Genomic DNA, 26,664 nt, shown 5'->3' on the forward strand with positions numbered 1-26,664 from the left:
CATTTTTAAGTGATAGACATTACGATAATTCATATACCCATTTTGCCATTTTCAAATTCTCAACAAGAATCCAAGTGTTATCTAGTTGAAAAAAAATCAAAAGAAGACCCGATAAACAAATATAATTAATGAAATCCGATGAGCAGATTTTGGCTGCAACTTAGAGCCATTTAAAGAGAAGTTCAAATCTTTTATGGGCTGAAGAAGACAATCGAATCCAATTTATCAAAGTAAAGTAGGGAAAAATAAGGACTTTATGTAATGGCCAGATCCCAAAAGCAAAATATCTGACATACCATCTCCAAATGGAAAAAGAAACCTCATTTAAAGCCTCGTGCCGAGCGGATTAGCTTGCCAACACGGCACTCAAAAACAGAGATCATGTAGTCATCGCTGGTTGTGAAAAGAAACTTGGAACATCCTCTGACGTTGCCCTCTCCCTCTCCCTCTCTCTCTCTCTCTCTCTGATGTTTCTTGAAGCAGAGACTCAAGACATTACCTTGGCAAATCATTTGTCCACTTCTTCCGTCGACGTTACCTTGGCAAATCATTTGTCCAATTCTTCTGTCGACAAGATCCCTGGCGCCACGTTCTCGCCTTTCCTCCAGAATCTCTGAAACATAAGAAAAAAGAAGTCGCTTCATCTTACACCCCTCTGTCTGTCTCCTGTTTCCTCCCCTCTCACTATTTATCTCATCGACAGACAGACATTTAACCTCGGCGTCTGTGCGGCTCGAGAGGCAAAGAAGGGGTTTCTATATTCATTCTTTAAGCGGTCATGGGAAGTGGGTGCGCATCGGGTCAATGAGCACTGCTCCGTTCTGCGTCGTCACAGGGGTTCTGCTGAAGAACTAGGAGGGGATTGCATGGACAAAAAAAGCAGGGGAAATCGCGAGAAGACACGGAGGGGGCGGATTTCTTGTCCGTGATTGTTAAGGTCAGCACGCTCTTCCCTCCTCTCCTTAGTCGTGCTTCGCCTTCTCGATTCGAATCGGCTTCGATGGTTGACGTGGAAAAAGCAAAGTCTTTGATGGGAGAGCTTCCTTCCCAATTTTTCTTTTCTTTCTGTTTACTTTTTCTCTCTGTTTTTCGCGCTTTTGGGTTTGGGAGCGTCCTTCATCGCTCACGAGACTTTGTTTCCTTGCGTACTTTGTTTACTCATGCAGCTGTTGTTTTTCTCGGGAAAATCTTAAACACAAATTTTCCTTTTTTTTCCCTTTTTATATAATCGGAGCGTCTCTTCTTCCAATCAGATGGTCGATAGCTGTTCGGTCGCGTGCCCCGTTCGGTGCGTCATTTTTTTTTTTTTCCTTTGACATTTTCTCTCTCTCTCTCTCTCTCTCTCTTTCTTCTTCTCTCTTGCTTGGGTTTTTGACTTTTTCCTGGGAAGTGACGGAGATGGCGGAAAATCCGAAGTTGGTGAGAATTTCTTGGGTGTTCGGGGGTTGTTGAATTCTTGCGATTTATGTTGGAAAAATCACGCCTTTCGCTTGGTTTCCCGACTGTTTTATTGAGCTCGAACCTTCATTTCCTCGTCCAGATTGTTTCAGTTTCGTCTGATTCTTCCGAAAATTCTCTCTGTTGCTCGATCGCTCTCTCTCTAGGAATTCGAGGGGAGTGGGTTGGAGGATAAGATGGGAACCCAGAAAATCACGGTGTCGGATCACATGAACGGATTGCCAGCCGATAAGTCCGATGACTTGGTCATCGACATGGAAAGCTTCTCGCATCTCGTTCCTCCTCCTTGCAAGGACATCAATTCCAGAATCACTGTAAGTCTCTCTCTCTCTCTCTCTCTCCCGAGTGAACAGGGTCTTCTCTACTCACAGTGTTTTTATTTCTTGGAGCTAACGCTTTTTTTGGAGAGGAAAACAGAATAATTTGACCTGGTAATGTTTCAAAGTTTGATTCTTGGTTCTTGTGAATGTGTGTGGGGGTGTTAGAAGTGAAAATGAGCAGAATTAGCTTTCGACGCCTTCCTTGATGTTGCTTGAGCTTGTGCAATGTTGTCCGGCATGTACATTGTACAAAGCAGCAACATGAAAGCACATGCACTGCGAGAATTCGAGTGTTCTGATATGACGAATCATTGAATCGGGCTAGTCCAAGAATCATGAAACCGCACACAGAGCAAGTTCTTAGAATTACCCAGGGCAGCGAATTCGTTTGTGGTGAAAAAAAGCAGAAAATGTCTGCTAATTCTGGGAAAATTTGAAATGTGGGTGGTGAATTTCGAGACATTTTTCCTTTGAGATAGCGTTTGATTTTGGTTTTGATCGAAATTAGTTGACTGTTTTCTGCAATTTTCCTGATAAACCCTTTATTCTCTGTTTCAAGAAGGAATTTTTCCGCACTCTACTGATTACTAATTGCCTTTTCTGGGGAAGTTGCAGAGAAGCCTTTCTCGAAAAGGGTCTCAGCGTGTGGGCGAGGACAAGGTCATCTCCAATCCCAGTGCCGCAGATAAAAACGATAGCCAACCAGGGATCGTTCTGGCCACATCCTCGCCCAGGGGTACGCCCAGGGGTACGCCCAGAGGTACCGTTCCTTCTCTATATATGCAATGTGCGCATCCTTGCGTGATTTTGCTATCAGTGATTCCGTTGTCGTCATTGCATTTATGTCAGCGACAAATTGGAATTTCTTAGAAACGGGCAAGCTGTCCATTGCGCCCCTTCTTGTCATCGAATGCTCCAAAGAAATGAAGGAACAAAGTTGCTTTCTCTTTTCTGAGGGGAATGATTGTAATCGTCTTACACACAAAGCTTGGAACTTAGTGGAAGTTTGAAGAGTGAGTGATTTAGGTTAGTTGGCCCATCAGGGCCATTTGGTCCACAATTTGATAGGGACAGAATGATGCAGATGAATAATAATGGTACCCAACAGAGTGCTAAATCTCCAGGTTTTGTATATTTGACCAACTAGCTGTATCCAGCTTGATGGGGATGACTTGCTCTACTTTGAAATTTTATAGTAACGTTAATTGTGGACTAGATTATGGACTGATCATTGAAACCTGATCTTCTCCAGCTGCTGGTTAGTTAGATTGAAAAAATATGCTGCCTCTGCTGGGTTACTGATCAAAACCACGAAAATTTTATCTTTTTCTAAAGAAAATTTAGGGTTTTTCATCGAATTTTCTGAGGATTTGGTAGAATATGGAGCCTATTGTTGTCATGGGTTTGGTTTAATAATCGAGCATAGTTGGTGGGAAAGTAAAAATGAGGCTCTGTATTGGCAGAAGCAACTGACTGCAGGTCAACTCCAGGGAACAGCAAGTGGTGAATTTGGTTGGCAAAATTATGAAGAGTTCATGAAAATGTCTCACTGGCATCTATGGTTGTTGATTTGCAGCTTCACTTCTAGGGTCCAACTCGATGGACACAGCCACTATGGCTGCTATCGGGACGACGGATCACACCAGTAAACTGCAGAACCACCATCAGATCACTGTCACCACAGGAAGCATCGGGACTGCTAATGAGAGCCGGTTCACTATCCGAAGAAATAGTTTTCGAAGATCTTCTTCATCATGGATTCTCGATCCGAAGAGAATCCTTTTCATTTTTGCTACTCTGTAAGTTTACGATCCATCGTCTTTGAAGTGTTATCTATTGTCAATTATTGTAGACAACACAAGCGGCACTCATAAAAAGTTTCATTTGCAATGCTGTATATTGATCTGAATATTCTTGTGACAGGTCAAGCATGGGAACGATTTTATTAATTTATTTCACCCTTTCGATCAGCAAGTCAAGCACGGCTGGTGGTGATTTTGACTTGCCGCAGTAATCCATCTTTACAACAGAGACTAGATTCAGCTTTTACGGTTTGGAGTTTGGACTTTAAATTCGCAGCACAGAGCTAGCGTATGGTGAGGTCATTTTTAGAGATAATTGGGCACTCTCTTCTTGATGTGGAAGTTCAACCAGCAAAAACCAATCAAAATCGGTGAAGAAACGTCAAGAGAAAGGAAGGTGAAAAAGGATTTTGGGTAGATGAGAAATGATTGGTTTAGGAAAAATGAAGAAGAAAAGGAGAGGAAAAAGCTGAATCCATTCCATTGTCATTGATGCAGCGGGACCAGAGAAATCTTCATGGCTGGGCTTTCAGAGGATTATTTTTATAGGTGAAGACACACTGCGAAGTGACAAAGAGGAGGAATCTTCTATTTTCTAAGTAAAGGGAGAGAGAGATCAAAGGCACATGGTTGGGTGCTCTGTTTTTGTTAGCATCTAGTGTCTCTTTACAAGCAATGGGATGTTTCAGAATTTCACTTTTTTTCTGTGAATATGTCTTCTCTTATATAGATTTTGTTCCTTTTTGAAGTATCTGGCTTGAGATTGAACCTTTTTGCGCGTGCATGCACATTCAAGCATGCGTAGGAACAAATGTCTGCCTTTTTTTCCAGAGAACATTAGTATAAACAAGGCATGTTGGGGAAAGTACAGTAGGGGAGAGGAATGTTGGAGGGCCCTGTTATGATCTCACTGCCCAGGACTGAACAGGAAAAGGGAGAAACCAAAATCAATTTTTTGCACGAAAAGCTGGTGGATTATGATGACCTTCCTTAAGAATTACAATGGAGAGGATATTGGTGCATACAATAGAGAGGATCATTTCTATAACATTTCGTCAACCCACCAATTCTTAAATCGAAAGCTCTTAAACCCTATGCAGCCAACATAACTTGCACTGTTGGGTCAAGACGGAAGGTGAAAAGAACAAGAGACAGTTCGCTCACAACTGGCTCTTCTTCAATTTTTGGTATCATACCGTGTCTGTGACAGCAAAAAGTTGCCAAGATATTGATGATTTATCAGAGTTGGTTCGGATTCTACCATCCTCACGTCCTCCCTATCTGTCCAGCAGGCATAACCCAGCAAACAATTATTGCTTGTTTGTATGGCGAGCTTTCCACTTCATGTGAGTAATGACAAAACCGGTCATTGCGACTAAGTTCGCGCAAAGGACAGCCATTAAGGCCCATCTCCAAAAGGAAATATCACAACTGCTTTGGCAAGTAGCAATAATTGCCAACGGCACCATCGTGCCAAGAATCAGTCGGTCATGCGCTTTAAGAGCAGGAGATAGCAGATAGCAACATACTAGATAGAATGAAATGGTAGAGAGTAAGAGTAGAGTAGACATAGAAAAGGAAAGCTAAGTACTGATAGGCGAAACCTTAACTGGAAATATGATGGGAAATGATTGCAAGTTGCATCATCTGTCCGTTAAATTCTAGGACCAGCATTAGGACCAGAAGTCGGAAGAATTTTCTTCCCAACAACCGAAAGACCAGCTCCTATAACATTAGGAATAAGAACCAATACCAACCATGCATTTAATTCATCTGACGAGGATTGCCATATGATTTTAATTTATTACATCATTTCTTCAAAAGGTGAAAGACATTATAAGTGCTATGTACAAAAATACAACTTGCATCACGAGTGTACGAGGATGCTTACATACTCTCTGTAGGTAGGTATTATTAGATATTGTGCTACAGCAACAAAATAACGACCTCAGCAGGAGCATTGGCAATGCTTTTTCCGCCCTAGCAACTATGTGGTTATATTGGAAGAAAAACACATGGAAACATCCATGATGCTTCAGCATAATTGTTGGTCAAATTCACATAAATTAATAGAACACAGTCAGATCACTCTATGCTTTGTAACCAGACCTTGCTCAGATGTGGGAACGAAAGCTCAAGCAGCAAAGGACTCCTTTTGGTGCAGTATACAGCTTCAGCATCTCATCTTGGTACATGAGGACTTGGAAGTTGACTTCCTCTTCTCTTAATATCGCTTTGAGATTCTTGGCATCGAACATCTTTGCTTCCTGTCATGGTAAAGCCTCAAAACAACAGCTGCGGTTTCTTCAATTGCTTTTCCCGTCACCTCTTTAAGAAAGAACAACAAAACACTTGAGATTGATACAGAGGTGTAAGGTTTTCAGAAACTTCAAAGACTTCATCGAGACTTCATTTATCGATCTTCTTACAATGTATGTAGATGAAATTCCCACATTTTTTGCCCCAAAACAGTGAGACTTAATAGTAGCAACAGAGAATGAAAAACAAACAAGCGGATGAAAGATGTCCTCACCAATGACAGGCCAAACTGGATTTTGAGAAAAAATCTTCCCAGCAAAATCCAGTTCTTCTCTGACATGGTCCATCTCTGAATAATTACTCCGAGACTCCTCACTGAAGCCCATGCTCTTAGCTCTGGCTTTTCTTATCGTTTGCAAGACAACAGGATTGATCGTGAGACCAAATACCTTCTCTGGGTCTACTTCAAACAGAGTCTTTGGCAGCTCTACACCCATGACAATAGGCACGTTTGCCACTTTGTAACCTTTTTGAGCCAAATAAATCGATAACGGAGTCTTTCCAGTTCGAGAAACGCCAGCAAGGACGATATCTGCCTTATGCAAGTTTTGCGGCAATGCACCGTCATCTTGCTTTATTGTAAACTCGATCGCTTCAATTCTTTTAAAATACTCATCTGTAAGAGGGAAGCTCCTCCCAGGTGCACCACGGGGAAGGCCAGAAGGAGAGACACCTAAATGGGTAGCAACGGCCTCAGTGATTGGCCCAAGGACATCAGTGGATGGTACGCCCCAAAGCTTGCAGGCTTGTCTTGCTGATTCGGCCATCTCAGGGTCAGCAAGGGTGTAAACAAGTATTGCACCTTCTCTCGCAGCTTGCCTTACAATCTCCAGCAACTTCTCCACATCATCTATCTAAATATGGATGTCAAAGAATAAAAATCAGAAAATATGATACCTAACTTGCTGAAATACGTATCAGCAGATGTTGATAAATGGACAACCAACTACATGTGGACTTATCATCAATGCTTCAAGATTTCAAACAAGGGAAGAGGCTGCTTCCCATCACCAATCAACCTTAGAAACAATGCATTTCCAGGGATTCTCATCGTAGGAATCAGCAGGGCAAGCAGTGACAGGACACACTGGCGATTCAAGCCAGGGTCCTTTGTCCCTTCTTGAGGACAAGTGGTACCGCCACTATGCCACCAACTCAGTTGGCAAAGGAAACTCATTTAGGCTATGTCTCATTTACAAAGATCCAACCAATCGCGATCTAAATCTGTGCATCTCCTCTTTGCTCACTGCAACCCAAAACCCCCAAGGCGCCAACTAATAGTAACGGGTATCACCACTCACCATCAGAATAACAATTCATCAGGCTGCCATTTACATGATTTCCTCAGAGATGCGAAACTCCACTAAAAGCTTTCCGGTCGGATTAGAGAAAAAACGTTAATGCTTTCGAGTGACTGCAAGTTTGCAACAACTATCGAGCAAACAAGCGAAGCTGCAGCACCAAATAAAACTATGCATCGAAATGGTATCTACATGGGCATGGAATCCTCACCATTTCGTCAATGAAACACAACAATGCACGTCGCCCCATCATCAAACAATAAGCGATTCAAAGCATATGACCGATAAAGAAGCAAACTTTATGCAAGGAAAAAAGTGAAGACGAATTACCCCAGAAAACAAATGGGTATTCACAGAACACCCACGATCCACCAAGCAGAACTCGAACTGGCCCAGCGCGGCGTTGACGGAGTGCTCCGCCGTCCATCCCGTCCCGTCCGAGACCATGTATATCTGCTTCCCCGCCGTCGCCGTCATCTCCGCGTCATCGTCGCCGTCGCTCCCAGCCGAGCCCTCCGCGTCCCCCGACGTCCCCGACAACAGCCCGTCGAGCAACGCCGCCTGAGGACCCGGACGCTCCGGCGCCGGGGACTTCGGACCGGCCGGTCCAGCTTCCGGCCGGACCGGATCGCGCGGCCCTGGACCACCGGTTCAGCTGGGCGCTGCCCTTGAGCTTGCGGGCCGCGGATGGGTCGGAGTCCGGCCCCGTCCGGGACCCGGGCTGGGTGGCCGAGGCGGGCGGCGGCGCTGGGCGGTGGCCCGGGAGGTTAACGGCGGCGGAGGCGGCGGCGGCGGCGGCGGTGGACATGTCCGATTTTCTTTCGTGTTTGTTCGTTTCAGTTGTTGATCGATTGATGAAGATATTTTCGATTTGCTGAGGAATGAGGGAATTTCTCTGCACGGGTGGCGCAGTGAAATTGCGAGTTAGACAGCTTCTCAAAAAATGAAAAAGAGAGATACACAATCCAAAGAAAAAAGAATAATTAATTTTTATTTATTTTTAACAAAAATGATCAAATATAAATTACTTTTATTATGAAAAAACTTTTGATTTTTATAGGATGGCGCTATTTCTATCCCTATATGACATATTCCACCCCGGTTTTTACTAAAAAGGTAAAATTGTCATTTATCATTCAATTGCAATTTATATTGGGGGTCCCAAATTTATTTATTTTAGTATTTCTTTATTTATGTAATATTTACTCACCACAATTAATAATTTCATATGTTTAGTTTTTGTTTATTATAGATTTTCCATGTATATTAAAGACACTATTTTTTTTTATCGTCTAATATTACTTCCATAAGAATTTGCTTTGTCCAGAAGAGAAATTTCTAAGAAATCTAGTTCTTTCCATGTTGTCAATTAAATTTATGGATAAATTGTTAAGTAGATGAAATTTAATTAAATCAAAACAATTCATAAGATAAATATTTTTTTTTTGAAAATTTAAGTGAAATATCATTATTTTGGATTGATAGAAATTAATATTATCTATGAATTATTTATGAAGAAAACATGAAAATACGTCATTGTGCACATTATTTTTAGTGTATTCATAGATAGTCATCCAACATTTTACATGTATAAAAGTATTTCTTCAATATAATAAGGAAAATAGATAGATTCTTTGATATAGTAAATAGAGGGACTTGATATATTTATAGTTGGTAAGGTAAGAATATATTGACAACTTGATATATATTTTAGACTAATGAAATTAATAAAAGTTTCACCAAGAAAGTGACCCTTTGAGATAAGAGGAACAAAAAAAAAAAAAAAAAGGAAAAGATAAGTTACTATAAGATCAATGATGAAAAAGAGATTTTTCATTTTTATATTATATACTATTAATGAGATAATTTTACGAAACATATAAAACATTATAGGAATATTTGAGAATGCACTTTTCTTTAATATGCTAAAAAAATGTATGATATATTTAATCATGGTTATTATCTTGAATAAAAAGGAAAAATAGAAAGAATAAAAAGGAGTAAGGCCATTATTTTAAACTACAATTGATAGATGGGTAGTAGTTTTGTCTTTTTAGTGTAAATGTGAGTATATATAATTATTTAAGAGTGGAAATAGTGTTGCCATTCTTAAAATATAAATTAGTCTTTTGCAAAATAAACACAATCCTAAAAAGCCCTCAACTTTAGGTTCAATTTCAATTTTTCTAAGATCATCATACCTCTTTTACGCTCCATCTAAATATCATGGCATTTTTATGTGTGAGAAGTCCATGTTAGTAAGATTTTTTTTTTTTTTGGTATAAAATTAAAGATATTTCATTACTAACCCGAGACCGATGGATTACAAAATGATTCGATGTCCAAACATAAATAAGCCAAAGAGGATGAGGGGATTTAAATTCCAGTTCGTTGGAAGCGTGTCGGTTTGATGAGCCTTAGCAACCTAATCGGCGGCCTGATTAAATTCTCTGGGCTCAAAATATAGTTTAATCTCCTTAAGTTGGCCCAACAATTCCTTGTTGGATAATAGAACGTGTAGCCCATGGAGGTTTAGCCCAACCCAAGATGGACCTAACCCAAAATGGACTCCACCACTCGCAAGCTGTCGAACACCAAGACTCCATTAAGAACATTTGAAATGCATGTGTTCTGTTCAGCTGGAAGTGTTGCTCCAGTTCGTTCACTTTGTGCGACTTTTTTCTCTTTCCACCAGTTCAACACCTCATAGACAGCTGGGGTTTCTGCCACAAACGCGGAAGGGGCGAAAATCGGTTTCACAAATCCATCGAGGAGGATGCCCTCTCTATTTCTCCTCACCCCTACTGTTGATCCCTTAAGTTCAGAGCTAATCCATGAGCTATCCACCGAGATCTTGAAGAAGAAGTCGGTGGGCAGGTCCACTAGATTGTGCAGTTACCGGAGGTCCGTTCTCTATTCGGTTAGTAGTATTCATTCCCCGTTTCAATTGTAGTTGTGTCGAAAATATAGATTCTTTGACTATTAAACTCGGATTTGGGTCTTTTCCTTTGAAGATTCGACTGTTCCGCACCTTCCATATCTTCCATATAGCTTTGGCGAACTCAACTTTGGCTTGTAGGCTCTTCCTCACGGTGAGATTCTCCCATATCCATATATCCTTTTGATTACTGATTTCTAGAGAAGTATTGGTTGCCATTCGCTGATCCGACCATATTGTCTTTGTCCAAGGACAGTGAATAAATACATGCTTAGTGGATTCAGGAACTTGGTCACAAAAAGGACAATCTTGTTCAAGTAAATTTTTCCTCTTGTATAGGTTTTCTTTTGTAGGTAAACCACTGTTGCATGTACTCCATATAAAAAATTTGACCTTCGGGGCAATTTTGAGTTTCCATATTTCTATCCATAGTTTTTAGGAGGCTGGTATGACGAGGATGGTTGATTTGCCATTTGGAATATTTCGAGTCTCAAAGCTTGTTGTACTGCTCTTTACCATATACCCGAATGATTCATTGTTCATATAATCTTGTCGGCCCGGGTGTTAGGCTCAAAGGCATAGCTGCAATTTCTTTCGCAAGTCTGTCATCAAACATCTCTGTAGTAGTTGAGAGTTTCATTTCCTTTCGTTTGATTAATTAATTCTACTACAAGAAGATGATCATTTTTATTTGCTGGACTGCCTATCTTGCCTGATATGAACCATCTATCCTCTCTAATTATGATCTTACTACCATCCCCAACCTCTCATTTTACTTCATGCGCAATTGCATCTCTTCCCACTAATAAGCTTTGCCATCCCCACGAGGGTTAGGGACCTTTTTTAACTATCCGTAAGTCATCTCTAGGGAAATAGATAACTCTCAACATCCTACTCCATATGGAAGTTTGGTCTTGTATAAACCTCCAAACTTGTTTCCCCAACATCGCTTTGTTAAAATTAACTAAGTCTTTGAAGCCTAACCCCCCCCCTCAAAATGTCCCATTTGTTCCAATGGATGCCCTTTCCTGCAGCATTTTGTTTCCACCGAAAGATTAAATTCTCTTTTCAATCACTTGCAAATTGATATAGGAATTTTAAAGATCGACATGGCAAATTGGGGTAATGCTTGGACTATTATCTTGATTAGTATTTCTTTCCCGGCCTTAGATATTAGCTTCTCTTTCCACCTTTTCTAATTTCCTCTCAACTCTTTTTAAAACCCAAGAAAACATATGTTTCCTTGTTTGCCCCCAATTTGAAGGTATTCCCATATACTTACCTATTTTTTTGATGATCGACACCCTTAATTCAGCTGTTATATTATGTTTTAGTACTTGAGGGCAGTTCCTTTCAAAGAAAATTCCAGACTTGTTAAGATTAATGGACTGTCCCAATGCAAAGCAATATTGGTTTAGAATATTTACTAAGTTCGAGCCTCAATAATTGTACTATCTAGAAAAAAATATAGCATAATCTACAAAAAGAAGGTGTGATAGTATTGGACAATGTGTGTTTAGTTGAATACCCTTTAGGCTTCAATCTCTGATAGCTTTCAGTAATAAGGAGGATAGGACATTTGCCATCAAATGAATAGATAAGTAGATAGTGAATTACCTTGTCTAATTCCTCTCATTGGTTTGAAATAGTCACACGACTCCCCATTTACTTGGATAATAAAGGACACCGAGGAAATACAAGACTTAACCAAAGTTAACCCATTTGTCACAAAATCATATTTTCAACAAACAATCACAAAGAAAGTCCCATTCGACCCTATCATAGGTCTTTTGCATATCCAATTTTAGGATTGCTTGAAATTTCCGCTTTCTTTTCCTCACTCTAAGTTGATGTAGTACTTCTTGAACAATGAATATATTATCTTGAATTTGTCGACCCCCGACGAAGGCACTTTGTTCTTGGGAAATAATCTTTGGGAGCTAGGGTTTTAATCTATTGGCCATTACCTTTGCGATGATTTTATAATTGAAATTACAAAGACTAATGGGCCTATACTTGAGTAATGCCTTCGGATTTGATAATTTTGGAATAAGAGTAAGATGGGTCTATTAAGTTCGGGATCAAGCATACCTTGGTTGAAGAAATTGTCCACCATGCTGAAAATATTCTCATGAATTTCTGACCAATTACTTTGGTTATATAATCCATTGAGTCCATCCAGTCTCAGTGCCTTTATGACGCCCATTTGATAAATTGCGAGTTTTACTTCTTCCTTTGTAACAGGCCCTGTTAAAGCTTCATTCATTTCCATAGCGATCACTTCTTTACATTGATTTAACACCGGTTGATATTCTCTATACCCCACCGTCGTATATAGAGCTTGGAAGAAGCTTGATATGTGTTGTTTAAGGATCAAAGGGTCCTGACTCCAATTATGATCATCGATTTGTAGCATAGAAATTTTATTCCGTTGTCTCCTCTGTATTATGATAGTGTTAAAATATTTTGTATTTTTATCCCCCATTTAATCCAATTAATCCTGGATCTCATACCCTAGTACATTTCTTCTTGTCTCCAGCTTTCAATATGCTGGACAACTTGGCAATATTCTTCTTGGTTTTGGCTCCTTTTAGCCCTATTCATTAACTCGGTGAGTCTACCCTGTAGATAAGGAATTTCATGGGATGCGTTTCTAAATTTTTGTTTCTCCATCGCTTTAATGCATTAGCTACCTTCCTAGTTTTGCCCACAATATCTAGCTGGTAGCCTTCCTCAGCTCTCCAAGCTCTTTGGATCACTTTTTTGCATTTTGAATTTTCTATCCAAAAAGATTTAAATCTGAATTTCTTCCTTTTCCTCACCAAAATTGTATCTGTTTGTAGAAAAATCAGACAATGATTTGAACCAATTGCTGGAAATGCATATGCCTTTGCATTAGGGAATGAGACTCTCCAATCAAGGTTGCAAAAAGCCCTATCAAGTCTTTTTTTGACGAGTTCAGCAACTTCTCAGTTATTGGACCATGTGTAAATACACCATTTACTCTCTATATCCATCAATGAACAAGAGTTCAAGAAGTCCCAGAACGCCGCCATTTTATATTTATCCATGTCACGTCTTTTGACCTTTTCCCACTTATACAACACTTCATTAAAATCTCCAATACATAGCCATGGGAGACAATTTGAGATATGAATAGACTGCAATGTTTGCCATAGTTTCAACCTTTCTTGGTAGTTAGTAAAAGCATGAAGGAAAGAAATTTTCATGATGACTCCACTATTTTGATCTTGGCATCTAATATTAATGAGTTCTTCAGTACTTTTTTTTTTTTTTTCCAAATCCACCTTAATTTCCTCATCCCACATAAGAGCTAATCCACCCCTAATCCTAGCTAGATTAATTATAACAACATCTTTAAAGTGAAGACGTTTTCTAACCCTCTCAACAACATTTTCCTTATTTTTGGTTTCCATAAGGAAGATAAAGTTAGGCCTCTCTCAAGCCACTAAGGCTCAAAGATGTTTAACTATCAAGGGATTGCCCAACCCTTGACAGCTCCAACTCAACAACTTCATGTCTCCCCCTGGTGGCTTATTAGGGCTAGCCACCAAAACCCGGTCATTAACATTTCCCATACCTAAACCGGGGTATCTAGTAAGTTCTATTCATCTAGCAAGTGCCTTGGTATCCCTCTCTTAAAGCGATTCTGTTTTTTCGCAGTTGGTTTTTTAAGTCCTACCTTCTCCTTCTTTAATGAACTTGCACTTTTGTAACTTTTTGTGGAAGGTAGATGTAGTACCTACGGTTGTTGTGTTCTTTTCCCTTTATACATGGCTGCATCTTCCTCTATTTTCCATCATATATTATAACATTTTTCTACTGAGTTGTACACCACGAGCCTTATACAGCCTTGTCTAATCGTGTTGCAGGTCCATATCTTTCGGGAGGATGTGCGTTTATGGTGCATTTTCCTCTTCCTCAAGATTAGGATCTATTTTCCCATAAAAGGTCTTCCAACACATGTTATACTCCTTCACTTCAGCCTTCAACCATGAGCCATACCTACTAGGTTTGTCTTGAGCTAGACCCGTCTCCTTATAAGGATATTTTAGACAAAATATGGCATAATGTCCAATGCAACTGCACAAATAGCAACAATGAGGCAATCTTTCATATTTGAAATTAATCCACCATTTTTTACTTCTCAGTTCAATTATCTCCACGATGAAAAGTTATTCGATATGAAAATTGGGGAAATTAGGAACAATCAAAGTGATTTTTGGAACGATGATAGATTTGAAATTAGAGTTGAAGTTTAGGATAGATCTGAAACCATATCTAAAGTTGGAAGCTACTTTTAAATTAATAAAAAATAATAATAGAAGAAGAAGAGTTAGGCCATTATTTTAAGGAATTAGGTCGCTAAAATGGTAAACTATTCATAGGAGCAATCATCAAAAGATGTGCTTCAAGTGATAGAGGGGACATTTGCACAAATTGTGGTAATTTTAGGGTCCTCCTTCTGTACATGATCTGAAAAATTTAATTTGAAGGCCTCATTTGGGTGGATTGGCAGGGCTAGTACAAGCCCATGCCCAAAAGAAAACTAATGATGGTTTTATTTTTGGGAAAATTTAAAGTAGTATGGGTGATGTTTTGGGACACAATCCATATCTATCACCGATGATGATATATTTGGATTTTGTTAAAAATAAAAGAAATACAAATTCTTTAGTTCTTATACACACTACCATACCAAAGTGGTCGAAGATTTAGTAGATAATACAAGTGCAACAAAATGGATACTCATCATTTGAGGAATCGATCGATCTGCAGTGCGAGCATATAATGTTGTAGATCCTAACCGCAAGTGAAATTCATCGGACGATACAATCCCTATTGTTCAAAAGACAACCATATCCAACAATGAGGTACTGAGTTAACATAAGATTCTAATAGTTCAATTATGAAACTTATTGATTTGAATACTTTGACTTCTTAAATGAACTGAGCATAACTTCTTTTAAAAGACTCCAAATAGCATAAAATCCGATGCATTAGAAACTAGACACATTGGGCTTTCCATCAATATATTATGAGAGGATATTGGAGCATGAAATCATCATCAAATCTCATAAGAAAAAGACCTTTGAAATCCTATTGGAAAAGATGAACTTAATATTTAAGCCATTTTTCATTAATTGTTGGATAAGGCTTTGTTGCTTCATCACATCGCCCGAACAAAAAATCGACACTAACACGAGTTACTAATTAATTGAGTGAAATTTGCACATTACTAAAATTTATTATTATTATTTCACAATCAATTAAGTGATCATATGTTAATGGATCAATTACTTAGGGCATGCATGATAATCATTTTATTTCTCGATTTCTATTTTTGTGCTATTGAGGACATGTTTGGAATTGAAATTTGTTTGGTAATGTAATTTTATTTTTCTATTTTCAAGACAAATTTTTGGCCTAGAAATAAATTTTGAATAGAAATGAGAAGTACAAATTTTCTAGTTTTCTGTTTCTTTTCTAGAAATAGAAACAAAAACTCTTCTTATCATTTATTCCTCTCTCTCGCATGCGTTCTCCCACGAGAAGATCACCCTCCTCCGCGAGACTCTTCCCATCCTAGACCCCTAGATTGGCCCTCACCTCCTCCTCCGGCCCCTTCGACCCCTCCACTTCCACCTCCACCTCTTCCAGCGGTGGCTATTACACCTCCACCTCCTTCCCCAAGCTCTCCTCCAGGCGCCTACACTAACACCAACATCGGCACCTCCTTCCTCTCTAACAGCACCTCCCTCTCCGGCTTTCACCACTCCATGCCGAATAATCTCATCATCTACAACTTCTTAGAGTTTCGCTCTGCCACCAACAACTTCCTTGCCAAGACTTACTACTCCTCATTCTCATCATCCTCCTGGTGCTACTCCCTCCGTGATAATGACATTGTCATCTTCTAATGCAAGTTTAGGCACGAGATTAATATGGGCTACCTCAAGGATCTCCTTGGGATTATTTGTCAGAGCCATGTGATTAGCATCGCGAGACTACTTGGCTCCTCCGTCTTTGTTGACAACATCTTCTTGATCTATGAGTTCGTCGATGGCGCTAGCCTCTTCGATTGCTTGTGGAATCCTAAAATGCCTGATTTCATGATCCTTGGGACTTGGATATCAAGGATGTAAATCGTCATCGATGTCGCGCATGACCTTGATTACATCCACAATAACACCGGCCTCAACATGATCGTTGTCCACAACCATATCAAGAGCAGTAGCATTGTGATGACAAAGCCATTGTTCAAAGCAAAGATTTGCCACTTCAGAACCACCTAGCGGTGCGGCAAGGCAAACGAGAATGACGTGTTTCGGGAGCGGATGAGTCTAGCAAAGGGTGGCAGCATGATTAGGGAAGAGCGGAAATTTTATATTATTATAAAAAGAACTTTTGTTTCGGAAACATAAATTTTGTGTTGTTATTAAACGTAATTAGATGCTCAAAAATTCGTCCAAGTGATAGAAATTAAAAAATCTATTTATGGCCAAAAATTGTTTTCAATACAGAATGGTTATCATTCGTATCATTAATTGGGTATATGGTAATTGATTTTTCTTTCGTGTTGCAAATTCAAGTGAAAGAAATCTTAAAGTTCTAAATAAACTAATGTGGAAAAGCCCCCCCCCAAAAAAAAAAAAAAAAAAGAGAAGAAAAAAGACTAATCCAGAACATTCATTCCAAAGTAAAGTTATTGTCTCACAAGCTAGATAGAGTTTTTTTTTTTTTTTTTAAAGGTATTGTTTTGAAAAAACGAGTTTTTGTTCTAAGGCATTTTCAATTTTCTAAATTTAATACGGACCCTTTTCTTCTTGGAAATTTTGGCATGTGAACTTCTTCACAATGGTTTTAAATATAATCTTCTTAAGTAAAATAAATAGTTAATATCATGAAAAATCTCAAATTATTACATCTGTGATAAATTTATTTCACACTAATTTTTTTATTATAAAAAAATCCAAAACTGGTACACCTATGACAAATTTAACCTCCGTTAGTTTTTGTTAAATTTTATCGTCAAATTAGTAAGTTGTATGATACGTGACAATTGACGAATATACTAGTTTAGGTGAAGAGTAAGTGTGTATCTAAATTAGTGGTTTTAATGGGATTATTTTATTATAAATGTACCGGTTCAGATTTTTATGTGGTCAAAAAATTAATTTGGTATAAATTTATAGTTTTGAATTTCTAGTGGTCAAAAAAATTAGTTTGGGTCAAATTTATCATAGGCGTACTAGTTTGGAATTTTTGTGATATTAACTCTAAAATTAAAGAACAAAAGTTTGCATTATACCATCCAAATAAAAAGTTGTAAAACAAGCTACATGTTAAATTGCAAAACCCTAGTTCCTTGTACGTAGACAGAATTTGGATTCTCAAACCGATATCAAACTTATGCTAAAAACTATAAGCTAATAATCTTCTAGCTCCCTAAATTTTTTTGAACTTCTAAAGGTACATATACAAACCTGTCCATGTATTTTCTCTCTTTTTTTTCCTTTTCCATCTTTTTTCTTCCAGTACCATTCTTTTCTGTACTTTCTTGATGATCACCAAGAACTAGCTTAACTAGCTTGTCAATTCATAAGGACGACATCTGGACACAAAATTCTCATCAGCTTTTACACGAGAAATCTGGGAAGCCCGATCTTGTGACCCAGCTTTTGTACATCTTCTTGGACCTGTCGTCTGAATTCTCGAAAGCTGAAGCTCCTGTAGACAGGAGGCCAGTTGCAGCTCTCGACCACAGTGTCGTACGATGGGCAGAAGAAGTACGCGGTCGAGTACCGCTCCCGTTTCGAGTTGGTCATCACCCGGTGCTGAACGCTCTTGTACACATCGTTGCTCCATGCCTGAAACAAGCGTGTGTAGATGCTCATTCATCAGAAAGCATGCAACCATGACAATCCCCCGAGAAATTAATAAACAACGCCATATTCATCTAAAGAAGGGTTAACCCACACAAGACATCCGACGAGCATATCCTAATCAACAGCACTACAGCCCAACTCGCAGGGTTCTTCCGGCATGAAGAGGTTCTTGGTGAAGAGAGACTGTTTCGAATGACTAAGTTCGCGGTGTTTTCAGCTGTCAAAAGTGCTAATGATCGAAAACGAGAAGAAAGGAAAGAAACACGTAAATACCTGAAATAAGTCGCCAATGTTAATGATGAGAGCATCGGGATTAGGTTTAACAGCGATCCACTCCCCATCTTTGACCAATTGCAGACCCCCCACCTCGTCCTGATGCAGGATCGTGAGGAAGTCGCTGTCGGTGTGCGGCATCAGCCCGAGCATGTCCGGTGAAATTGGACATGGTGGGTATCTGTTCATTCTCAGATAGCATGTGCTCGGCAGGCAATTCTCCATGAAGAAGGTCGATTTGTGACCCAGTTCCTCTGCTAAGATCTTGGCTAATTTCTGCGCTAGGTTTGATACAGTCCCGGCAAATTGTTCCATTGTCGAGCTGGTGACAAAGAATCATAGCCCCACAAGCAAATTTAACATGTAAGTACAAAAGACGAGCGATGGTCGTACAACGTACAACGCGGGGAAAGATCAAACATGAAGGAGCTTGAAATTTGAGGATGTTAAATGCAACCCGTCCGATGGTGTACTTAAGGCTTCGAATAAATCCCGTAAATAAAGTAGGATAAGTAGCATTAAAAAAAATATTTTATAGAGAAAAGAAATTGGAGCTTGCTTGATCATTCCAGGAATTCACCATTTTGCTCTTAGAAAATTCATGCGTGCATGCCCTATTAAATGCAACATCAAGTGATATCATGTTTAAATAGGACCGCTATATGACCTAATGCACTATTTTCCTAAGAAAATATACAAAACATAAAGGAAGAGTTGATGGTTAAGAGTGTTTACTCTGTCCGACTAATGGAAATACAAACCGCCATCCATAGGTGGTGCTAACAAACTACCATAGAAAATAGTGTACTGAGAGTGTTAAATGTTGTGTATGGGATGCAATTAAGTCCGAGATCTTTTAGTTGATTCAATTAAGTCCTTAGCCTTTTTTCACAAAGTATGATTAAGGTCTTTTGATAAATGAATTTTGAAATAGTCTATGTGTCACTCAAATATTGGCTACCGGTATCCTTAAATTACAATTTTCAATGTGAGTTTTAGATCGAACTTAAGTGAAACAATCGAAAAGTTTAAGATGTGATTGCACTTTTTGGTAAAAGTTAGGATAAGATTGAACAAGTTAAAAGGTTTAGGCCTCGATTGCATTATATACATAAGGTTTAGGACTTGTAGTGCAGATTACCCTACTAACTTAAATCCAAATCTGACTCATTCGTGAAATGGTGAATGGACTAATTGGCCATTTCCATAGACATGGTTGGGTTCGTGCTTGGGTCAATGCCAATTTGAGTTGTAAATTGGATTATGTTAAATGGATCATGATTCCATTGATCGTTATACATAGGAATGTGAGAGAAAATATACTAAACCAACATGATTGCATAGGTTTCAAGGTAAGTATTCAAGGTCACAGGATAGATTCCAGAATTCGAAGGTTTGAAACTAATGAGGAATAAGATAGATTTCATGGTATGGCATCACATTCACCCAATACAGAAAATTAATAAATAAATAATGCTAGAAGAAGCTATAATAATCAATACTCATACGTGGAAAAAATAATTAGCCGAATGACTTGTTATGGTATTTACATTTAAATCAAGGAAAATCTAGCATTCTAAGGGATGACAATTATGTTTATTAGACTGCAATTTTTTCTGCTTTCATCAACTTTAGCTTCGCCTACCCACGATGATGTAATAGCTATCCTCATAAGCAACCTGTTTCTAATTAAATAAAACGTACATATCTCTTCGAATCTACACAAGATGTAATGACCAAAAAGGGTATACTTTACTTTATCTTTTTCATGGAATCAAGATAGATTCCAACCCTTCCTCCCCCCCCCACACACACACACACACACAACACACACAAATTATCAGGAAGATCCGAAGAAAGATGAGGTGCTTTTCCAGGCCACGTCATGTCCGAGTACAAGCGTGGCAGAATACCAGCTCATCTTGCTTGCGGAGGTCACATGCCGACGTGAATGCATGCAAAACTTATATCACGTACAATCTTGATGATGTGCCAGAAGTATCGAATGCATGTCTTGGGATCTACAAATAAAAGAAAACTTGGCCATATTATCTTCTCTCTAATAGTTTTTCAATGGGCAAATACCATTTCTTTCTAGTTCAAGGGCTGCGCTGCCATGACATGGTTAACCTAAAAAACAAGTCTTTCAAGTGGATTTTGATTTATGTTTACTTATATGGCTAATTGACCTAACTTATCTCTCTAAAATTGGCATGATAGTGTGATGGTACAATAAGGGGGATTCTAACATTTGTGTTTGATTTGAGTTGTGGTTAATGACATCATTTCCTAATGTTTAGAATGACTATATGTATGCTTAGGACAAAAACCCTCATGTTATGTACTCGCTCTGCCTATGAAATTTAAGACCCATTCATAGTTTTTACTCATGTTTACTTATCTTTAATTAAAAGAAAAATTACCCATGTTGCATATGATAAAAGTTTGAGGGTTTGAGAACAAGATTACTAATCTCTAATATCAATTTTAGAATATAAGAAAAATGGAGGCATGTTCTTTAGTCTCCAAGTTGTTTTTCTCTCTTACTTTCGTTGTCTGAGGTTGCAAAGTCCTTGAACCTGACTCAAAAAGAGCAGGACAACTCATTTAGACTAGGATTAACCAATTTCTAGTTGGACGATTCTATTGATGTAGAAGTAATCACACATGCTCTAGAAATTAGCCGCTTTGTAGTCCTAGCCCTAGTGGGCTTACTAAACTAATGTTAAGCTTCCTAGATCTTATCTTAATATCCATACAAACTTAGACATATAAAAGATACATGAAAATGCAAACGCCCTAGATATGAAAGAATTTTAAGAAAAAGAACCTTAACAATAAAGAACTTTGCGTGCGAAACTCCTTTTAAACAGCATGGTGATTGATTGGTTGTGATTAGTACCTGAGGGTGCTTTTGCAACCTCTTGTGCCGGAGATGATATCACTCAAAGGGACATGGAAAGCCTCGGACCACGACAACTGCTGCAAGCATGTTGCGGAAGGAGTCCCCCATCGATAACTCCCCGCCGAGAAATCCAAGTACTTGTCCTCTCTACTCTTCTTCTCGAACGGCTCTCGGAACACCTTGATCTGTTCCTCCCTCATTTTCTCCAGGATCTCTCGTGAAATCCCATGGTTCAACACCTGGAAGAACCCCCACTCCCGCGAGGCCCTCGCGATCTCCGCCTTGCACTCCCGTCTCTCCTCCTTGCTGAGGCTCAGCCGACCGAGGTTGATCACTGGAAGGTCGCGCTCTTCGACGACAATGGGCGTGGTCGGGCCTTTGTTGGCTACCTTCTTGAAGAGGGCCTTGTAGGTTTCTTGAAATGGCGGGTCCGATGAGTCCATGGTTAGAGGCTGCAAGACAGACAGATGGATGTCTTGGGTTATATATACAAGGGACATGAAGAGGGCGGTTTCTGCTTTTCCCTTTTGGTTTTGGGACTTTATCTTGTGGGATTGAGACAAAGAGAAACAGATCGGAACACCGCTTACATGTCGTCGTCGATGAAAACATCATCCTAGCTCTCCTCAAGTTTTATTTGGACTCTTAAGACAAAGTTAATCGATTGTGTCTTCTCTCGGTTGATGTATTGAAGATATCTAGAATCCCCTTGTTTTTCTAGTTTCTCTAAGCTACATCTTTGTACTTGCAGCTTATGATTTAAATGTAAATTTATCTTATGGGAGGCAGTTTTCTGTCATGGAAGAGACAGCGAGATAACTATTTTAGACCAGAATAAGAAGATTCATGGCACTTCTCAAATGCCGTCACGAACTTTGGACCATATGAAATTATCAGCATTAGGTTAGGCTAGGGATGAAGCCATTTACACCCTGGCATCAGTTATCTTCGAAGCCTCCGCTTGTCGAAAGTTCTAGTTCCAGTCGTCATTATCAATCGTACATTGGGGTAAATCCATTTCATGTCAGGTGCGGTTAACGTAATTGAAAAGTCAATAGTATGTGAAGTTATATTAAAGAATGAGATGTAGTAGAGAGCTAGATAATTCTCGGGTTACCAATTTTTGGGTCCGCCTATTAAAGATTTGACATGAAGCGATTGGATAAAAGAGTTAGAAAGTCTCGAAATTATTCAATCATAAAAGTCCCTCCATTCAGAATGTGACACGTGTATGACTTAATAAGAAAAATCTGTAAAAACTCTAATTTCAAATTTGCAATCTCATCTATATAAATGACGCACTTCTAATTTAATCGAAGGTTTTGACAATCTAGTGCCATTTAACTTTTTGCACAGGGGAGAGAGTAGATAACAAACGTAGAGGTTTAAACATAGACCATGGAAAGGCATAACATGAACGGTATATTCTCATCTTAAAACATGAACGGTATATTCTCATCTTAAAGGCTGTCTTACATGTCATGCTTCTCATGCCATTTTCAACTTTCAAATGAAGAATAACACTAAAGTAAGGGGAATATGTTTCCTCACTAAACCTAAATGGATGGACTAGATCGCACCCTCCCAATTCAACAAAGCATCGGAACTAGGCACCGGATATTTCACTTTAACACACTAGCACATATCATTGTGATCAATATAATTGTCTTTTTCACAACGACGAAGGCCGACATAGAGCGAGCCTATACGATATATTTTAAATTTCAGCACCATGACAGAAGCTTCAGCACAGATGATGGAACGCTGGCCCATCACATTTATCTCGAATTCTCGAATTCACCATTGTCTTTTGGCTGGCTATTACTTTAATCGTCCCCCACCGGCTGACCGTACACCACGAGACAGCCTCATTAACTCCTATTTCGATTTCTGTCACTTTCCAAACATTAAATTCAGAAACGCTGCATATCACTTTTTTGCAGGGGGTCAAAAGGGGCCAAGAGACCTTTCAATTATTGAGCATGATTAGAAGGTCCTCGGACAGCCTTTCATTGATAATGACCACCCCACTCAAGTTGGTGCTGATTTGGCTTGCTCAATGAAATTGAAAAGCTGAAAAGAAAATTGGTGGAAAGGTGATGCCGATCTTATGGTGTTTGTCCAGCCTACTTGTACACTTTTGGGCCCCCATTATCTAAAAAGTTTTGTGTAAGTTATACACCCAAATATATATATAATCATATATTAATTAACTATTCGTATTCCTGATAATATTATAAGAAAAATTATGAGAATGAAGAGACTTTTCAAATATGTGCTAATTCCTTATTAACATGCAATCAGATGTAAATATCACATCAAAAGTAGTTCAAATAGATTAGTCCTCTCGATTAGATTTATAGATCTACTCCAAATTTGTTGGGCTAGGATTTACCATCAACAAGGCTTTATGAAGGGAAATACTCCTCTATTATTCTATTTTTCCTTTTTATGTAGTTAAGAATGAACATAAATTTAAATGGATCGAATTGATAGAGCTTGTCAAGCTCGTCTTATCAATGGACTTATTTTTTTTTTTTTTTGGGCTCAGAAGTCATATGAAGAGACTTGTGGTCATATCATGTATGGAATATCACAATGTCCTATTAGATTTCATTGATTAAATAAATGTTATGTATCTTTCTTCTAATCTTGCCTTTGTCCAACTCATTACACCCACCTCTCTTCCACTCCCCTCACCATATCTTTTCCAACTCCCCCAATTTTATTTGAGTCCATCCATGATGTAGATTGAAAAGGGTAGAAAAATCAAAATCCAGACCTCCTAATTATTTAAAAAAAAAACTCAAAATATGAAAGAAGTAGAGGAAACAGATATTCCTTTAAAATGAAAGGTTAATATGTTGACTCATGCATACCCCAAATGTGTAATTATCTAGAGTAATTTCCACGGAACTTCCGAATGTCTGACCTCATTGGTCATGCAATCCCAGTCAAATTAATTAAATCAATTGTTGTGTCTTAATATATTTGTCGAAAGTCCTCTGAGGTAACATATCATTATATACCAAGAGTATATAAAAGAAAGAGACATATATAAAAATTATAATACGCAAAATATTGTCCATAACTTACATATTAAATATTTCGTTCGTCCACATCTTGAAATTAGAATGTCGTGCACTTTTTCAGGCTGACCCATAAGTTCTGGAAAAGCATTAAATGGTGGAATCCCAGCAGCACACATGTTTGTGATGAATAAAATAATAAGCTAGTATTATGTTAGCAAGGACTACACAGTATGCCCAACAAATTAAACGATGAAGAAATATTTGGTGTTGGTTTCTCTTACATGGGTCAGACTCTCGACCAAGTTGACGACCTGCACCATGGCTTGCGTCCTTTTACCTTGAGCTCTGCGATCACCCAGAAACAAATAAAGAAACAAAAAGGTATTTTCAGTTGAGCATTATTTTGTGCCTATTGATAATGCCAAGAATATATGAGAAAAGCTGAAGATAGTAACCTGCATACCGATGCACGGAGACGTCAACTTCTCTCGCTGCTTGTAGTTTGCTCGCTCACTCAATTAAAGAAAATGAAGAGAAGGGATACTCGCACACTGGGAAAAAAAGAATGAGTGCTTATATAGGAGTGACTTGCGAGTTGAGGAGAGAGAGAGAGTTGGAGAGAGAGAGAGAGAGAGAGAGAGAGAGAGAGAGAGAGAGAGAGAGAGAGAGAGAGAGAGAGAGAGAGAGAGAGAGAGAGAGAGAGAGAGAGAGAGAGAGAGAGAGAGAGAGAGAGAGAGAGAGAGAGAGAGAGGATGTGTATGTATGTAGTCCTTTAAGTTTGGAAGTGAGAGAGATATTTATCACGGAATAAGAGACTATGTTTATAAGGGAAAATAAATTCTTATATATGGAACATGTGAGTCCGCTCCATCCCAATCGGATGTGTATGTATGTAGTCCTTTAAGTTTGGAAGCAAGAGAGATATTTATCATGGAATGAGAGACTATGTTTATAAGGGAAAATTCTTATATATGGAACATGTGAGTCCGCTCCATCTCAATCGGATGTGTATGTATGTAGTCCTTTAAGTTTGGAAGCGAGAGAGATATTTATCACGAAGTGAGAGACTATGTTTATAAAGGAAAATTCTTATATATGAAACATGTGAGTCCGCTCCATCTCAATCATCAGATCATATGAGTTTCATATAGGATTCACACTAGTTGATGACTGAAATGGGATGAACTTATATGTACCAGATACATCAATACTTTCTAGCTCATGAGAAGAACACGTGTCTTCAAAACCCATCAGAGAAAATGTTTCCCCAAGGTTTTGCCATTTTCATATTTATTCAAGCTTGCGTGAACAAAAGGAAGACTATATCTTTGTTTTCCATTTATGGATAGAGATTGGGATATTGACAAAGAGAGGATGACAGAGAAGTGAACAACTTGGAGGAATGAGAACCAAGTGAAGTTGGAAGTTGATAGGGCCCATCAATTCAATGTTAGGTGTAGTGCTAAGAGTATCGAGAATATATGGATTTAGTCCATTAGAACAAGCCAATCATATCTTAACAGCCAATGGGATTATATGCTGACTTGACAAAGAAAAAATAATCTCTCTTTTAGTTTTAGTTTTAATTTTAGTTTTTTTTAATAAAAAAAACATTAGGATAGATTGTTTCCAACCAGCTTATCATCATTTGAAAAGTATGACAATGTCAAAATAAACGCTAGACACCTCATTTTAGGTAGATGACCCTCAAGGAGCCCTTTTATGATATCATCAATAAATTTAGTTGGATCTGCCTTCTATCAAAGTATTTAAATCACTCTATCATGAGCCATCTCGATAAAATAACTACTTCATCTCTCGTCAAATTTTAAAAACTAATGGAGTTATATTAGATTTGACAAAGAGAAAAAAAATTCTCACATGCATATGTGTATAGATATTTAGATTACGTTTGGTCTCATTTAAATTCTTATCATCCCATGGAATGTGGTGGGAGTCAAGATAAAAATCCAATGCCTAATCTTGAAGAGATTACCTTAACGGAGCCTACACTGAAGCCCATCAAGATGTTTGATAGGATCTACTCCCTCTCAACCATCTAATTATAAGTCAACTAGATACATTACCAGGGCTGCTTCATCTCCAGTGAATCATCCTATATGAGATTGTTTTATGTCACGCCAGCACATGCTCATAATCATAGTATGAGTCAAGGTGTTTGGCATGACTATGAAAGTATCAGCTAAATCTCAATGGACGGGATACAATGACGAATTGTAGTTCGACCTACGAAACATGTCATTAGTGTTTGATCCCTCACATTTCATCTTCACTAGTTCATAACTTCTCTTCTTTTCTATCACTTAAATATCAAACAATTCTATCTTTCATCATCATTTCTCTAATCAGTCAAACTCATTAAATAGACGGTTGCACACTCGCCAT

At 38.6% G+C, this 26,664-nt stretch overlaps 3 protein-coding genes across 5 annotated transcripts; 1 reads left to right on the top strand and 2 right to left on the bottom strand.

Moving 5' to 3' along the window:
- The first annotated feature begins 355 nt into the window (after positions 1–355).
- On the top strand, positions 356–4,325 carry LOC120286020. Of its 3 annotated transcripts, none has more exons than XM_010054135.3 (5): positions 356–937; positions 1,605–1,772; positions 2,388–2,538; positions 3,355–3,577; positions 3,702–4,325. In XM_010054135.3, exons 2-5 carry the CDS (start codon positions 1,635–1,637, stop codon positions 3,790–3,792), a joined length of 603 nt encoding a protein of 200 aa, XP_010052437.2. In that variant the 5' UTR covers positions 356–937; positions 1,605–1,634; the 3' UTR covers positions 3,793–4,325. The 3 variants fall into 3 exon arrangements, with proteins under 3 accessions (XP_010052437.2, XP_039167335.1, XP_039167336.1); XM_039311401.1 differs by lacking the exon at positions 356–937 and adding an exon at positions 1,375–1,419; XM_039311402.1 differs by lacking the exon at positions 356–937 and adding an exon at positions 1,378–1,419 and having other exon boundaries at positions 2,394–2,538.
- Positions 4,326–5,328: 1,003 nt separating this feature from the next.
- LOC120292877 (probable pyruvate, phosphate dikinase regulatory protein, chloroplastic) lies at positions 5,329–8,121 on the bottom strand. Its single transcript, XM_039311403.1, is given in 5 exon segments — positions 5,329–5,908; positions 6,114–6,753; positions 7,531–7,723; positions 7,765–7,837; positions 7,840–8,121. Coding segments are annotated over 5 exon segments (1,179 nt in total). The 5' UTR covers positions 8,009–8,121; the 3' UTR covers positions 5,329–5,804.
- Positions 8,122–17,445: 9,324 nt separating this feature from the next.
- Positions 17,446–21,751, bottom strand: LOC104442720 (gibberellin 2-beta-dioxygenase 8). Its single transcript, XM_018872336.2, has 3 exons — positions 21,224–21,751; positions 18,322–18,643; positions 17,446–18,030 (listed from the first exon to the last, which is right to left on the bottom strand). Exons 1-3 carry the CDS (start codon positions 21,724–21,726, stop codon positions 17,800–17,802), a joined length of 1,056 nt encoding a protein of 351 aa, XP_018727881.2. The 5' UTR covers positions 21,727–21,751; the 3' UTR covers positions 17,446–17,799.
- Between the last annotated feature and the right edge of the window lie 4,913 nt (positions 21,752–26,664).

This window comes from Eucalyptus grandis, chromosome 4, assembly GCF_016545825.1.
Source record: "Eucalyptus grandis isolate ANBG69807.140 chromosome 4, ASM1654582v1, whole genome shotgun sequence".
Lineage (NCBI taxonomy): Eukaryota > Viridiplantae > Streptophyta > Magnoliopsida > Myrtales > Myrtaceae > Eucalyptus > Eucalyptus grandis.